The following is a 15,100-nucleotide window of genomic DNA, read 5'->3' on the forward strand; positions in this document are numbered from 1 at the left end:
TTGCAGACTTTTGGATAAAAGCAAGGTACAGGCTGTCTGGGATGGGGCTGGATAGTGAGAGGTGTGGTGGCTGGTGCTGCTCAGCTCCTGAGGATGCTGAGCTTGGCTGGCACTGCTGGGTCAGCCCTTTGCAAAGGGACAGGGACAGTGGCTGTCACTGGTGACATTTCAGAGCAGCTCAGCACTCCCATTTTCTAACCATGCAGTGTTAATAAAGGGCTTTGGGTCCCTTCAGGAAACATCCACGTGCGACTCAAAAATCAGCAGCTCACAAAAATAGCTGGGGCTGATCTGTAGCAGGATGTGTGCTGACTGGTTTACCACAACTGAGGCTGGCCTGAAGCTCGATGGCAGAAGCTTTCTGAGGCCAGGGTTTCCCCAGGAACATCAGCAGGAGAGCTGCCACATGCTACTGGTGCTGGGAAGTAAGAGCTGCCTGAGGAGATGCAGAGGTATTAAAGCTCTGTTCTGAAAGACAGGAAGGTGGCAGCTGGGGATGTGGGCACTGCTGAGGGGGCTCCTGGGCTGGGCAGCCCCTCTGAGCTGCAGGAAGGGACATGATGCTGCTGGGGTCCCTCACCCTGCAACATGTGGGCACATGGGCTTGTCCTGGGTAGTTCCTACAAGCTCAGAAGAGCAGAGTGAGCACCAGCTGGTGCTGCTGTCCCAAATCCATGGGGAGAATGGGTAGAGTACTCTTGGAGGTTCCCCTGTGTGAGAAGGCAGGTGGATGTCCCAGTGTGACTGGACTGGCTGTAGGGCAGAGTTTTCCTACAAGAGCCCTTGGAAAGCATCGGCTGTGGGCTGGAGCTTCCCCAGCCCAGTCCCCTGCCTGAGCCCATCATCAGGGGGGGAATTCATCCCCCTGAGTGTCAGCCTCCTCCTGGCTGTGTCCAGCTGCCAGCACAAGCCAGACCTTTGTGCTGTGGGGGCAATCCTCTGCCAGGAGAGAACACCCCGAGGACGTCTGGCTGTGACAAATCTTCTTGTTCTGACAGAGGGGCTTTCACATGGAAGGGAAGCTGGAAAAAACATGCCCGTTCCTGCCAAAAGGCACTGCTTTGCCAGGAACCAGCCTCTGCTCCCTGCTGCTGCTGCTGCCAATGGTTGGTGTGTTGAATCAGAGCTTCCAGCCTGGGTTCTTCTGCCTGTCCTGACCCCGAGGGGCTTCCTCAGCCTCCCACCCGATGCTGCGGGATGGCTGCGGGATGGGGTGTAAGCTCCTCTGCCTGTGACTCCCCAGGGAGGCTGGGCAGTACCTGGTTCATTGATAAACCTGAAGCAGAGAATCATTTGAACCCTTTTCAGAAGTGTTTGGTATTGCTTACAGCAAAGCTCAGTTATTCAGGACTCCCCATCAGCTACAGAACCCTCTGCTCCCTCCCGGGGCTCCTCAGACCCTTCCTGTCCTCTGGGCCGTGGTCCCCCAAGGCTCTGCTTGCTCCAGCTCCTCAGAAGATGGCCCAGTACACATAAAGGCTCCACTTCAGACTGTGTTGTGTGAGTAGGTGAGGCAGGGCTGGCTGGGGCTGGTGGCCCTGGTGTCACACAGAGAGGAGGCACTGAGCTGAGCCCACTGCTCCCAGGGTGGCTCCATCTTCCATCAGGATCCAGCATCTTGACTGTCAGACCCGTGTGTGGGGCTGTGACATTGCTTGAGGCCAGCTTGTGCATCCTGTTTGGTGATGTTCCCTGACATTCCCTGCATTCCTGGCAAGGAGACTTCTATGTTTTTTAAAAATATTCCTTTGTCTCTTTGCAAAACTGTGACAGCCTTTAAAACTGCTCCTCTAAAAGCATCTGGTCTGCTCTCCTCGTGGAGAGGAGATGGAAAGGAAACCTTGAACTGGGACTCCAGCCCCAGTGCTCTCTCTTTCCAGGGCAGAGAGGGGAAAAAAAGTGAGTGGAAGAGCCCTGGGCTGCTTGGCCCCCTTGGTGACCCCCATTAACCTCAGGTTTCTGCTGTCTGGTTCCACCTTGCCCAGGCAGCAGCTGCTGGAGATCTTGCACATGGCTGCAGGACTCCTCTCCATCTTTGAGGTGATGCTGCTGGCAGCCACCTGCCCTTGCTCCTCCTGGGATTTGCTCCCTGATGTATTCACCAGACTGCTCCTCTCAGCTGTCCCCTCCTGCACTTCAGGTCCAGGATGTCCCCTCCCAGGCCCGTTTCTGCCCTGGTGCTGTTGGAAGATCTTCCAGGGCTTTTAATCCTTGTGGGTATCTTGAGGGAAATTTGTGATGGATCCATCTTTGCTTTCATTTTTCCCAGCCTGTGCACAGGGCAGGCTCTGTCCTTAGCAGCTCCCACGGTTTCCAAACAGCCAAGCAAGAGGGGCCTCAGCTGAGGTCCAGGGTCAGGGCTGGTGGGATGGGGAAAGGTTCTTGGTGGTCTCCATCGCTCTCCTCCCTCCTGGTCAGTCCTGCTTCCATGCTGCTGCCAGCACAACACAGCTCTGCTGGATTTCACTCCTGAGCATCACCTCAGTGCCTGTTTCTTTTGGTTGCTGTGGAAAGCTGTGACTCCTCTGGTTGGAAGTGGCAGCCCCTGTCTGGGACATCCCACCTCAGTGTCCCTGCTCCAGGGAAGTGAGCTGGTCCTGGTGCTTGGGCAGAGCTCAGGGAGAGCTGCAAACATCTCAGCAGCGAGAAATCAGATGGCTCGCAGGCAGGCAGGGTTAATGAGGGCAGGGATAATGAGGACAGGGTTAATGAGGCCAGGGCTGTTAGCTCAGGACAGTTGGACAACATGGAAAGATCCGAGCTCCCCGGCTGCCTGCCTGCGGGAAGGGCTTTGGCTGGGGGCACTGTCACCTCCCGTGGATGGTCCTGGGCTGGGGACAAGGAGGGCAGTGGTTGTGCTGCTGTTGTTTGCTGCATGGAACCCACGGTTCCCAATGAACCAAGCCAGGATTCACAGCTCTGCTGTCTGCCTGCACCCCAGCTTTGTGTGCTCACCCTGCAGAAGGTCTCAGGCAGTGAGCGAGCTCAGGAGGGCAGGTGGGAAAGTCTGCAGAATGAATTTTCTTCTTGTCTGAGATGTCTTGAAATCACCATTTCCTTCATAGCCACTTGGTTTGCTTTGGCTTTTATGCAGGAGGGTGAGGGAAGGGTTAGGAGGTGCCATTTCTGTTGTTTAACTTTCTTCTCTTTTCTTTTTTCTTTTTTTTTTTTTCCTTTTCTTGAAAAACAGACCAGATTTTCCCATAGCTTTATCTTTCTTCTTTTCCTTGAAGTGCTCAGTAGCCTCTGCCCTCATGGGAGTGGGGAGCCCCAGTGAAATGAGACCCTGGGCCTGAGCTGCAGCTTTTGTGGGGATGCAGAGGGGCAGTGGATGTGGCACAGCCCTGGCTGCTCTCACTCCAGTTGTGGGTGGCTTGTCCTTCCCTTCTTCTTGCTTAAGATGCAGAAGGCATAATGGATCTGCAGCCCTCTCCATGTTGGGGCTTATTTCTCCCTGGGTCAGCCAAGTCAATGGCTTCAGTGGGAGGAGAGGGGAGGCTGGGAGAGGGGTGGGCTGTGGAAAAGTTACCTGGCTGGGGTTTTTCTTTTTCTGGTTTTACAGCTTGATGTGTTGTTTTATCTGGAGAGGCTGCAGGGAGATGTTATGTCGGATCTTGGGAACAATTTCTCCCTGGAAAGGGCTGTCAGACCCTGGCCCAGGCTGCCCAGGGCAGAGGTGGAATCCCCATTCCAGGAGGGGTTTCCAGCCATGGAGCTGTGGTGCTGAGGGACATGGGGCAGGGGTGGCCTTGGCACTGCTGGGGTCACTCTTGGACTCAGTGATCTTAAAGGTCTGTTCCAACCCAAACAATTCCGTGATTCCATGACTCCATGTCCCTGGCATAGAGTGCCAGCCTGTAAACAGTGTAGTTTCAGAGCTGTTTAACTACCTGGCCAGGTTCTTCCTGTGATACTGGAGATTTATCATCATCTGTACTGTCAGTCCCCGTGTGCTGTTTGCAGGCTGCAGGCTGGGCCTGTGGCACACACAGGGCTTTAGGGGTTCTGAGTTTTGCAGAGGTCTGTGAGGTGGATGGGATTTTCACAAGCCTGTGGAGCACCAGGTGCAGCAGTGCTGGGTGTTTGGTGGTGCAGAGCCCCATGGAGCAGGGGATGGGCAGAGCCCCATGGAGCAGGGGATGGGCAGAGCCCACTGGTGGGCTGCTGTGTGAGGGGGCACTGTGGGCAGCAGGGTGGCTTCAGAGTCACACTACAGGGCTGGCAGTGGGAAAAAGGAGGCAGATTGTTGATTGTTGCAGCTGGAGAAATCCTTGATTTTGGCTTTTTTAATTTTTAAAAAATCTTTTATTATTTTTTATTACAGCCCTTAAAAAGGGCAGAGCAGAGCTCCAGAGGGATCCTTTGTGCCACTGCTGAGTGCTGGTTTCCTCCTGTGAACTGAGTGGGGTTTCCTCCACACGGGGCTGTGGCAGCACCAGGGTGTGAGGGCTCCCTGTGAGGATGAGGAACCTCTGCATTCCTCATTCCTCTGCTGGAAACTTGGGTGGAACTTTTTCCAGCGAGTGCATCAGTGCTGCTCCCCTCCATGGGATGTCGAGGAGTTCTCTGAGGAGAGGAGCTGTGCCAGGGCCCTGCCATCCTGCCAGGATGCTTTCCTGACACGCAGTGTGTTTGGGCTGGGGGTCTGGTGGGATGGGGGGGCTCCCTGGGATTTATCCTCTTGCTCCGTGTGTTCCTGCTCCTCCTGCAGTGTGGGCTGAACGGGGTCATTTCTGCCGTGTTTGAACTACGGATCCCAAAGATCCTAACTTGCTGCCAGCTCATTTGCTGGCCAGAGGAGGCAATGAGACCCCTGCCCTGCTGAGGGGCAGCCGTGGTGTGTGATGAGTCTTTATTAGACATCAGAGAATCCACATGCCTGCAGATGCATCCCCCCTGGAGCCCATCCCCAGCCCTGTTGCCCTTCCTGCCTCTCTCCAGGCCAATGTCCCTGGGGGCTTGGGGACAGCCCCCTGTGCTGCCAGCTCTCCAGAGAGGGGTCTGGGTCGCTGTCACCTTGCCCTGGCAGCTGCTAGGGAGGACTGGGGGGTGTTTGCTGCCCGTCCTTTCCTGCCCTTCCCTGGGAATGCAGGGCTGTGGGAAGGGCAGAGGAAGCTGGCTGCCGGCACAGGGACACTTGGGAACCTTTTCTGTGCCAGCGGGGTGATGTGGGGAGGGCTGGGGTGGCAGAACCCCCCTGCCCTCCTCGGTGGTCTTGTTCTCACTGCGTTGGGGTCTGGGGGGGGTATGCAGGACTCGCTGTGGTGGGTAAACCCTGGGACCCCGCTCCAGAATGGGGTGAGGAAAGGTCTGGATCCCCCCTCCCAGGAGGAGGTGGTGGAGGGGAAGGAAATGTCGTGCTCTGACTCCTCATTTCCACCGGAGCAATGAGTAGCCAGGCTCAGTCCTACGAGGCAGCATCCTGTTGCAGCCCTGGCCCCGTCCTGCCTGCTCCCCATCCCATCCCATCCCATCCCATCCCATCCCATTCCCTCCCACCCCTGCTGCTCCCCACACCCCTCTGGGTGTCACACAGCTCCTGCATGTCCTCTGGAGGGTGAGCAGTGCCCGTTGGTGTCCTGGAGATGCTCTTCTGCCAGTTCAGCCCCTCCGCTGCCAGGGGTAAGCTCTGCTCTGCTCTGGCTGCCCTTCCCAGGAGATTCCAGCCCTGTTCCCCCTGGGGATCAGGGTGTCACGGGGCAGGAGAAGAGGGGGAGGCTGGGGGCAGCTGAGCTGCAGCCTCCTGCCCTGCTGGCCTTGGTGCTCTCCTGGCTGGGTGGTCCCAGCTGCAAGGTGCCTTCCCCGTAGGGTGCTTGGGAGGGGTACGGAGCTTCCAGGGGACAGGGCTGACCCAGGGGGGCTCTGGGGTTGAGGTCTCCACTGGGGTTACTGGTTTTGAGCTCTGTCAAGGGCAGGAGGGGTCAGCCACGGGTTTCAGCTGGGTTCGTGGCAGGGTTAAGGACAGCTGTGCCATTTGGACCCAGATGAAGATGCTCATTCCAAACCTTCCCAAAACTTCTGAAGTATTTGGGTCCAGGGTCATGGCGTGGTCCTGTCCTTAACTCAACTGCTTCTTTTGGGCTTTCTTCTTTTTTTCTCCTGCTGTATCTTTGTGATTGCAAAGGCATCCAGAGCCCTGGGCTGAGGCTGCTGGGGGATGGTGATGAAATCGGGGTGTTTGGCTGCAATCTGCTCCGGGTGGGTCTGGCCTGGGTCCGGTCTGTGCTGGGTGGTGCCTCCCAGAGGGACGGGCAAGACCCTGGAGCTGCTGTCACATTTTCTACGCTTGATGTCAAATGTTTGCTGCCCTCAGAAGTATCAATCTCAGCAGAGCAGGGGCTGCCGACAGCGGGCAGCAGCTTGCCTTGGCTGAGTGCGCTTTGGGCTGGTTTCCCTCCGGTTCTGTAAAGTTGAGAAATTTCCCGGAAAACAGTGCTAATGTTTGGATGGGCTCATCCAGGAGATAGCTGAGGGATGGGAACCAGCCAGCCAGGGGCGTGGAGGAGCCCATTGGGGTTTTGGTGCCTTCCAGGATCAATGCCAGCTTGAAGGAAGAGGTGGGGAGGAGGAAGGAGGAGGAGAGGTTTCTTTGGCAGGTTTTTTGGAGGATGTTTGCAGAAGTGACCAGCCCTAAGCTTTGATGAGCTCTGGATTAACTATTAAAATAAAGATCTCCCTCTCTTGCCTGGCAGGGTACTGGGCTTGCATTTTGTGTGTTCAGAAATGAAATGTTTCACCAGGAGGTTGGAATTGTGTCTTGTGGCCCCATTGTCCCTGTGCCCTCCTCCTTTTTGCCTTGGGCTGGAGAGGATGAAGCTGAGCAGCTCCTGTGGGCACTGCTGCCCACCCCCAAACCCCACACTCCCCTTCTGCAGCTGGGGGTTCCCTCTGCTTGTGAGACAGGGGCTTGGGTGCTGCTGGGGAGCAGGGTGCTCAGGATGGGTCTTCGCTTTCTTTCAGAAACTGAGGCCAGGAAAGCTTGTGAGTGGCTGCGGGCAGCAGGATTCCCTCAGTATGCCCAGCTCTATGAAGGTGAGAGCTGCCTCCTCCTCCTCCTCACCCTGCTCCTGCATCCCAACCAAATACCCCGGGGCACAGGGAGAGGAGAGGACTGAGAGGGATGTTTATTAATTATAACATCATGTGTTAAACCTTTAAGCCTTTGGGCTTGGCCAAGGCCTGCGGAGCCCGCCCTGCTGTGAACTTCTCTGCATTCCTGAACTTTTCCCCTTCAGGCAGGGCTGCGAGGAGTCCTGGGGTGGCTGCTGGGGGTGTGGGGAGCTGGGCTGGCTCCTCAGGACTCAGGGACTGTTTGCAGTGGGTGGGAGCAGCCAGTGGGGGTAGCCTGGAGTGTCAGCATGTCCTACTGCCTCCCTGCTGACACATCCTGCCCCAAAAATGCCCTTTGGCAGCGAGGGCTCTGCCCTCACCCAGCAAACCATGCCCAGAGCAGAGAAGGTCCCATCCCCGGGGCAAAGCGGGTCCCATGGGGGCAGGGGATGGGCAGGGGGGGTTGCAGGGTGTCTCTGGTGGTGATCTTTGCTGTCACTGCTGGTCCCTGCTGGGGGCCCGGGGGTGTGAGCAGTGCCTGCAGGCAGCGGGTGGGACAATGGGGGGAAGCAGGGTCTGGGGAGGGCTGCAGCAGTGGCTATTGTTCAGCTGGGCCTTTCCACCACCCCCCAACACGTGCACGGGAGCCAGGCTCTTCTTGCCCCTGGGTGATGGCTTTACAGGCTGCCTCTTTGCCTCTGGTTTCTATTTTCAGGTCTGCTCCTGGCACAGCCATGTGCTGGGTTCCTGCAGGTGACACCCAGCCCCAGGTGTTGGTCCCCAGTGGTGCTCCCAGGGGAGCAGGTGCTGGGTGCTGGAGTCTATGAATAAACCGACCCTTTTTCCATCCTGTCCTAGCAAAACTTTCCACATCCTCCAAGTGTTTCATTCTGTTTTTCTCCCCACCTGAGCAGGCTCAGCATCCAAGTGTTTCATTCTGTTTTTCTCCCCACCTGGGCAGGCTCAGCATCCTCTTGGTGCCTGCACTCCATAGCTTCATTAACACCATTAACACTTCTGACTGATGGTGCAGGTCCTACACAGCTGGTCCCAGCAGAGCTCTCTCCAGGTGGATGGAGATGAGCAGGGACCTGGAGGGAGGCTTTCTGCCACCTCACCACCCTCACTGCCTGACCTGAAGGAGGACTGCCCAAAGCCCCTGGGCATGTACCACCTCCAGGTGGTCCTGGAGCCCCTGCCTTGAGACCAGTGATCCTGTGGTCTTGAGGCATGGGGGGCACTGAAGGAGGTGCTAGATCTACTGGGCCACCATGCAGGTAGAGATTTCTTGCCTTGGGAGACCTCTTAGCAGCTCCAGGCTCCCCCAGGGAACTGAGAGACATTCTTGACCCTGGGAGGTGAGAAAGGAGTGACTGATGAGTGTGATGCATGTGTGATGTCTTATGGGGCACCGGGATTGCCCTTGGGCTCCTCTCCGCAAGCCCCCGATAGGTGCAGAGGGGTCCCTGGGCTCCCACACTTCCTTGTGGGAGCAGCTGCTGATTCTCCTCTCGTTTGCCTCCCCAGACTCGTTGTTCCCTCTCGACATCGGTGCTGTGAAGAAGGACCACAGCTTCCTGGACCAGGACTCCCTCAAATCCCTGTGCAGGTAACGCTCCCTCCCCCCCCTCCGCGGGCATCTCCAGGCTGCTCCTGGGGATCGGAGGTGTCTCCCAGGAACCATCCTCCTCTTCCTGGCACTTTCGGGCTGTGTTTTAATTTCAAGCTTGGGTAACTGCAGCCCGTGGAGCTTGACTGAAACTCTGCTGGTGCGGGCGGAGCTGTCAGACCCCGCAGAGGTGCAGGGAGGGGCAGTCCCGAGGTCCCCAGCCCGGCCCTGCTCTCCGCGGCGTCTCACGCTGCTTCGGTTTTTATTTTGCTCCGTAACATCTCTGAGCACGGAACGGAGTTTGGAGAGCGTGATTTGGGAACCAGGCAGACTGGTGGACTCGGGTCCAAGTGGCAGGGGATGCAGGGGTACCCAGGGAGGGGCTCTGGCTCTGCCCTCAGGAAACTGCTGCCTGCAAAAGGGAGGGAGGGACTTGCTGAGCACTGGGGCAGTGCAAGGGGCTCCGTGGACATCCCACGGTGCCAGTCAGTGGTTGGTGTGGGTGGTTTGGAGCTGCCCTCCCCGAGGATGTTGGTGCTCACAAGTGCTGTGGCTTCACGTGACGTTGGATGTCCCAGCTCCTGGTGGCCCTGCCAGGACATTTTTCCACCAGGACATGTTCCTCCGTGCAGCAGCTGGGCTGAAAATAGCTCTGGGAGCTGCTGGGGAGGCTGGGGGGGCTCTGCCAACCTGAGCAGGATCTAACGCCTGAGAGGAGGGAGCTCCTCCTGCCCCAGTGTCTGTCTGTCTGTCCAGGCAGGTTCTGGCACACTGTGGCTCCCTGTCTGAGCTTTCGTGTCCTTTTGTTGTCACCTGGCTGGCCGTAGGAGCTCTGAGATCATTTTGCTTTAAAAACCCAGACAAGGTCATCCTGCCTGTGGGAACAGCATGGTTGGGTGGGCCACCCATGTCCCCGACCCCCAGGCTGTCTCTGGGATCCCCAGAATGACCCCTCACAGCATCTGCCTAACAGAAAGGTCTGAGAGGACACAGGAATGCAGCTCTTCCAAGAAACTGAACCCCCTGGACCCCTTCTCTTGCTTGTCCCCCTGATCCCTGGAGCCACAGCTGCTGGGTGACAGGTGACAGAGAACAACAAGGGCTCTGAGGCCAAAACAGGGTTGGGAGGGGAAAAAAAGAAGAAAAAGCAAGTGCTGCAGGGGCCAGGACTGGGGTAAAGCCTCTCTCAATGTCTTGCAGGAGGCTGATGACCCTGAACACGTGTGCCTCCATGAAGCTGGAAGTCCACTTTCAGCATAAACAGGTAGGTGCTGGGGGCTGGGGCTGGGGGTGATGTGTGCAGCACCAGGAAGCACCCGGGGTCTCCCAGGATGGACACAGCCCAGAGGTGCCTGGTGGGTGCCTGTGGGTGCCCTCACACGTCCCTGGCAGTGTCAGCAGAACTGCAGGGGCTGTGACAGCTGGGCTGGAGCAGCTGTGGGGTGGTCTGGGCAGGGCTGTGCCTGCAGCATCACCCTGGGGGCCCTGCTGAGCCCCCCCCCAGCAGCACAATTAATATTGGCATGTTAATGACTAAACCTTTTATATGTCCCTTGATGAATAATAACATTTAAATGCATGCTTGGAAATGCACGCCCGTGGAAAGCATTCCCAGGGGTGTCCCTGTGTGCTCTGGCTGTCCTTGTTTTGATGTGGGGAGCCTGGCAGCAGCATGGCCCTTGGGCATGGCCAAATGGTGCCTAGTGGAGCCCTCTGAAGCCAGAGGGGACAGGAGGGGATCGAAAAGTCTGTGCAGTGGGCTCTGCCCTTTGCTGGGGTGCTCGTCCCAGGAGAGTGGGATGACCAGGGGCAGGGGGATGTGCTGACCCTCTGTGACACTGGCTGATTTCTTGTCCCCTGCAGAATGAAGACTCTGAGGAGGAAGACCTGTGTGCCATCAGCAACCGGTGGGCTTTCCAGAGGGACAGCAAGAGGTGGTCCCGGGTGGGGTCCGTCGATGTCCTCTCCCAGAGCTCTGAGGTCCTGAGCTCCAGCATGCGGCCGGCGTCCAGCCACGAGAGCATCCTCACAGACCTCAGCACCAACCCTGAGGCCGTGTCCCTGCACAGCAGCAGCAGCACAGGTGGCACGTTGGGCACTGGGGTCACACTACCTGTCCCCCTGTCCCCTCCCCGTCCCATCGCTGCCTCCAGCCGCAGCTTGAGCGAGCGCTCCGAGCCGGAGCAGCCCCCGAGCCACGGCCAGGGCTCCAAGGAGAAGCTGAAGAAGCGAAGATCTCGCAGCTTCCTGAAGAGGATCGAGTCGCTCCGAAGGAAGGACAAGGAGAAAGCCAGCCCAGATGAGAAGGTGGCCCCACAGGACAGCATCTCGGCCACACCAGGATGGGGCTCCCTGAAGGCGAACGTGGCGGCCACCAAGGCCGGCTCCCCCAAAAGAGGGGCATCTGCCTCTTTCCATGGCAAAAAACACTTCTTCTCGGTATCCTACAGGACTAACCGCCTGCTGGGCTCAGGCAGGAGCAAGGGGAGCTCTGACTCCCGGCGTGGTGGGGTTTACCTGGAAGACTATGGGGGGGCTGTGGCCAGTGGGGGCAGCTGGGCTGCAGGAGTCTGCCAGCGCCGGGGGGACTGCCGTGTCTACATCCCCCGGGACCACAAACCAGGCACCTTCCCCAAATCTCTTTCCATCGAGAGCTTGTGTCCCTTGGGAGGCGGCTCCCTGGCCCACTGGAAATCGGGGAAGGCGGCGGTGGGTCTGGGGGGTGGCAGCAGCAGCAGCGTTGGGGGCTTCTCCTGCCGCCGGGGCTCCTGCAGCTCGCTGGGCAGCCGGGTCAGTGTGTATGACAACGTGCCCGAGTTCGGCAGCAGCGAGGACTTCTGCAAGGAGGACGAGGAGGTGACCTACGAGAACCTGGATGACATCCTGCAGCACATGTGGGGGCTGCAGCAGAAGGTGGAGCTCTGGTATAAAGCCATCTCCCCGGACCTGGCTGGGGAGGAGCGGGGCGAGGAGGAGGATGAGGATGATGATGAGGAGTCAGACTCGGGAGGGGAACCCTCCAACCTGCACTTTGAGGAGCGGTCCATGTCGGATGTCGGCACCTCTGCCAGCGACTTCGACAGCACGGGCAACTCCCTCAACGAGGCCGAGGAGATGGAGATGCGGGAGCGCCGGGACTCCGGGGTGGGAGCGTCGCTCACCAGGCCCTGCAGGTGAGGGGGGTGCTGGGGCTCTGTCCTCCTCCTCTCCAGTGTCCTGAACAGGCTGGACCCGGAGCTGGTGGCCAGGAGACCACCGCAAACCCCATCCGCATCCCACCGGGGTTCTGCAGCAGGGATGCCCAGCCCGTGGCTCGGGGGGAGCAGCCCCGGGGCCGTGGCAGGAGTGTGCGGAGGGTCCCTGCCAGCCCCGGCTCTTCGGTCGTCTTTTCCTTGGTGGTTGGAGGCGGGGATGCTGCTGAACAGCAAGTGCGGGGCGCGGGTGCGCTCTGCTGGCTGCAAACCAGCGCTGCTGCTGCTGCTGCTGCTCCCTGCCTGCTCCCTGCCTGCTCTCTCCCTGCCTGCTCCCTGCCTGTTCCCTGGCTGTTCCCTGCCTGCACACGCCCATAATTCGCTGGCTTTTCACTTGCTAATAACTGGACTAAATGAGGGAAGCTGAGCTCCCACGGGCAGCTGAACTCTGGGCGCCGTCTGGCTTCTGCTGGGCTGAGGCTGCAGGGGATGTGCCTGCCGGCACGGGGGGATAGACAGGGATGTCCTTTTTCATTAGGTGGAAATGTCTCTTGTGCCGCTTTTGGGCTTGGGAATGCAGAGGAGCAGCTGTCAGGAGCCCTCCCAGAGCAGCAGGGACTTGGGAAGGGTTTTAGCAGGTTCCTGAGGGTGTACCACTACTTCCCGCGGGGGGCCTTTTCTTTTTGGGAAGATGGGTGTTGGGGGTGTCCCCATGGCCGTGCCGTCGCTCTGCACGGTGGGTCGTGTAGGTTTGAGTCCCCCTGAGCATCCAAGCTCTGCCCTGCTCACTCAGTGCAGTGAGCCCAGGGTACAGGTGGAGGGGGTGCTGGTTGTTTCAGGGGAGCCTTGGGGAGGGACCCCACCTTGAGGGAAAGGCAGGGTGTCTCTCCTGCCCTCCGTGGCCACCTCCAGCACTGGGCTTGTGAGTGCCCAGGCTGGGGAACCAGCAGTGGTGGCACCAGGGCTGGTGTTGGGGTCACTGTGCTCAGCCCAGCTGCTGCTGTGCCTGCACCTTCCCCCAGAGCACGGGGAAAGGAAAAGCTTTTCTCTTGGCTCTCCAGCTCCTCCAGCTCCGTCCTTTCCCCACAGAAAGCTGCGCTGGCACAGTTTCCAGAACTCGCACCGGCCCAGCCTGAACTCTGCCTCCCTGGAGATCAATCGCCAGTCCTCTGCCCAGCTCAACCTGCTCCAGAAGTGCTCCCTGCTCCGCCTCACGGCCATCATGGAGAAGTACTCCGTGCCCCACAAGCAAGCCTGGACGTGGTGAGCTGCTGGGGAGGGGATGGGGATGGTGGGTGCGGGCTCTGTGCTGTGCGGGGCGCTGCCCCCCAGCCCGGCTCCCTGGGGTTGATTCGGTGTGCCGAGGGGATGGGGAGGGAGGGGAAGGAGAAGGAGCTGCCACGGGAGCTGGCTTCGCTCTGCAGGGCTGTGGGCAGCCTCGCCAGCATGAGATGGGGGCTGGGGCTCCCGGCACCATCTGCATCCAGGAGGTGTCTGTGGGGCATCACAGATGCTGCAGCTACATAAGAGAGTGGGGCAGTGGTTTCCCTTTGTAGCCAAGGATGAAAGTGTTTTGAGTTAATAAAAAGAGCTGCAGTTTGTGCTCACAAGCTGCCTCGCTGCTACCCAAACCACGCAGAGGTGTGTGTCTGTGTGTCCCCCGCGATCCCCTCCTCCAGGTGATGCTGAGGGAGCCTCTCCCTGCACTGACCCCTGTCCATCCTCCTTGCAGGACTGTGCCCAAGTTCATGAAGCGCAGTAAAGTCCCCGACTACAGGGACAAGGCTGTTTTTGGGGTGCCCCCCATCATCAACGTGCAGCGGACGGGGCAGCCGCTGCCGCAGAGCATCCAGCAGGCCATGCGCTACCTCCGCAGCCGCTGCCTCGACCAGGTGAGGCCGTGGGGGACCCCGGAGATCTGGGGGAAAAACCTCATGGGCCAGGGGTGCTTTCTGATCACCTTTTGCAGCCCTTGGCCATGGTGGAGCAGGAGAGTGGGATTGTCTGTGGCAACTCCACAGCCACCGGTGTCTCCCTGGCTCCCTTGGTGCTCCCCTTCAGGGGAAGGGGTTTCCTCACCTGTCCCACTTTTGGGGAGGGGGCTTTGAGGGTCAGTCTCTTCTCCCACATAACTGGTGGTAGGGTGGGAGGAAATGGACTCGGGTTACACAAGATGAGGCTCAGATTGGATGTTAGGATGCCTTCCTTTACAGAAGGAGTGGTCAGGCATTGGAACAGGGCTGTGGTAGAATCACTGTCCCTGGAGGTGTTCAGAAGACTCGTGGATGTGGCACTTGAGGACGTGGTTTAGTTGGCATGGTGGTGTTGGGTTGATGGTTGGACTTGATGACCTTAAACCTCTTTTCCAACCTTAATGATTCGTCACCTGTCCCACCTTTGGGGAAGAATTTCCTTGCCTGCCCCACAGGAACCCTCCCAGGCTCCTTTCAGGTGTCTGCTGTGCCCTCCAGCCCCAACCCTCTCTTCCCTGGCAGGTCGGCATCTTCCGTAAGTCAGGGGTGAAGTCCCGGATCCAGGCTCTGCGGCACATGAATGAAACCAGCCCCGAGCACGTCAGCTACGAGGGGCAGTCTGCCTACGACGTGGCTGATCTGCTGAAGCAGTATTTCCGTGACCTCCCGGAGCCCATCTTCACCACCAAGCTGACAGACACCTTCCTGCAGATCTACCAGTGTAAGTGGGGGGCTGGGGTGTCCTGGGGAGGAGGAGGAGGAGGCACCTCTCTGTTGGTTTGGAGGGGGCAGGTGGTGTCCCAAGGGTTGGACTTGCTGACCATGGGTTCTGCCCGGCTCCCCAGACGTGTCCAAGGAGCAGCGGCTGCAGGCGGTGCAGGCAGCAGTGATCCTGATGCCAGATGAGAACAGGGAGGTGCTGCAGACACTGCTCTACTTCCTGAGTGACATCGCCTCTGCCGAGGAGAACCAGATGACTGCAGGGAACCTGGCTGTCTGCCTGGCCCCCTCCATCTTCCATCTCAACGTGTCCAAGAAGGAGAGCACCTCGCCGAGGTAAGGGTGGGCATCACCAGCCTTCCTCCGGCCCCCGCCCCTCCTCATCCCCTCCCTGTCCATCCTGGGAGGAGGCCACGGGACAGGGTCAGGCATGGTGGGGACACGTGGCACTCAGTGCCATGGTCTGGTAACCACAGAGTGACGGTGGATCAAGGGTTGGACTTGATGATCTCAGATGTTCTTTCCAACCCGGATGACTCTGTCATTCTGTGACATGC

At 58.8% G+C, this 15,100-nt stretch overlaps 1 protein-coding gene across 5 annotated transcripts in view; it reads left to right on the forward strand.

Annotated features, from left to right (window-relative positions):
- The window catches only part of STARD8 (StAR related lipid transfer domain containing 8), a 37,713-nt gene that overhangs the window by 19,963 nt on the left and 2,650 nt on the right, over positions 1-15,100 (forward strand). For 2 of the 5 annotated variants that reach the window (XM_030449459.1, XM_008501193.2), the window contains 8 exons: positions 6,961-7,032; positions 8,578-8,659; positions 9,860-9,923; positions 10,523-11,832; positions 12,940-13,113; positions 13,583-13,742; positions 14,346-14,544; positions 14,669-14,879. In XM_030449459.1, coding sequence (XP_030305319.1) covers positions 6,961-7,032; positions 8,578-8,659; positions 9,860-9,923; positions 10,523-11,832; positions 12,940-13,113; positions 13,583-13,742; positions 14,346-14,544; positions 14,669-14,879 — 2,272 coding nt within the window. Of the gene's footprint in view, positions 1-6,960; positions 7,033-8,577; positions 8,660-9,665; positions 9,742-9,859; positions 9,924-10,522; positions 11,833-12,939; positions 13,114-13,582; positions 13,743-14,345; positions 14,545-14,668; positions 14,880-15,100 lie in introns of those variants that run through there. The other 3 variants (XM_030449462.1, XM_030449463.1, XM_030449460.1) reach the window with 3 other exon arrangements.

The sequence above is a fragment of the Calypte anna genome, chromosome 4, assembly GCF_003957555.1.
Source record: "Calypte anna isolate BGI_N300 chromosome 4, bCalAnn1_v1.p, whole genome shotgun sequence".
NCBI classification, from domain to species: Eukaryota; Metazoa; Chordata; class Aves; order Apodiformes; family Trochilidae; genus Calypte; species Calypte anna.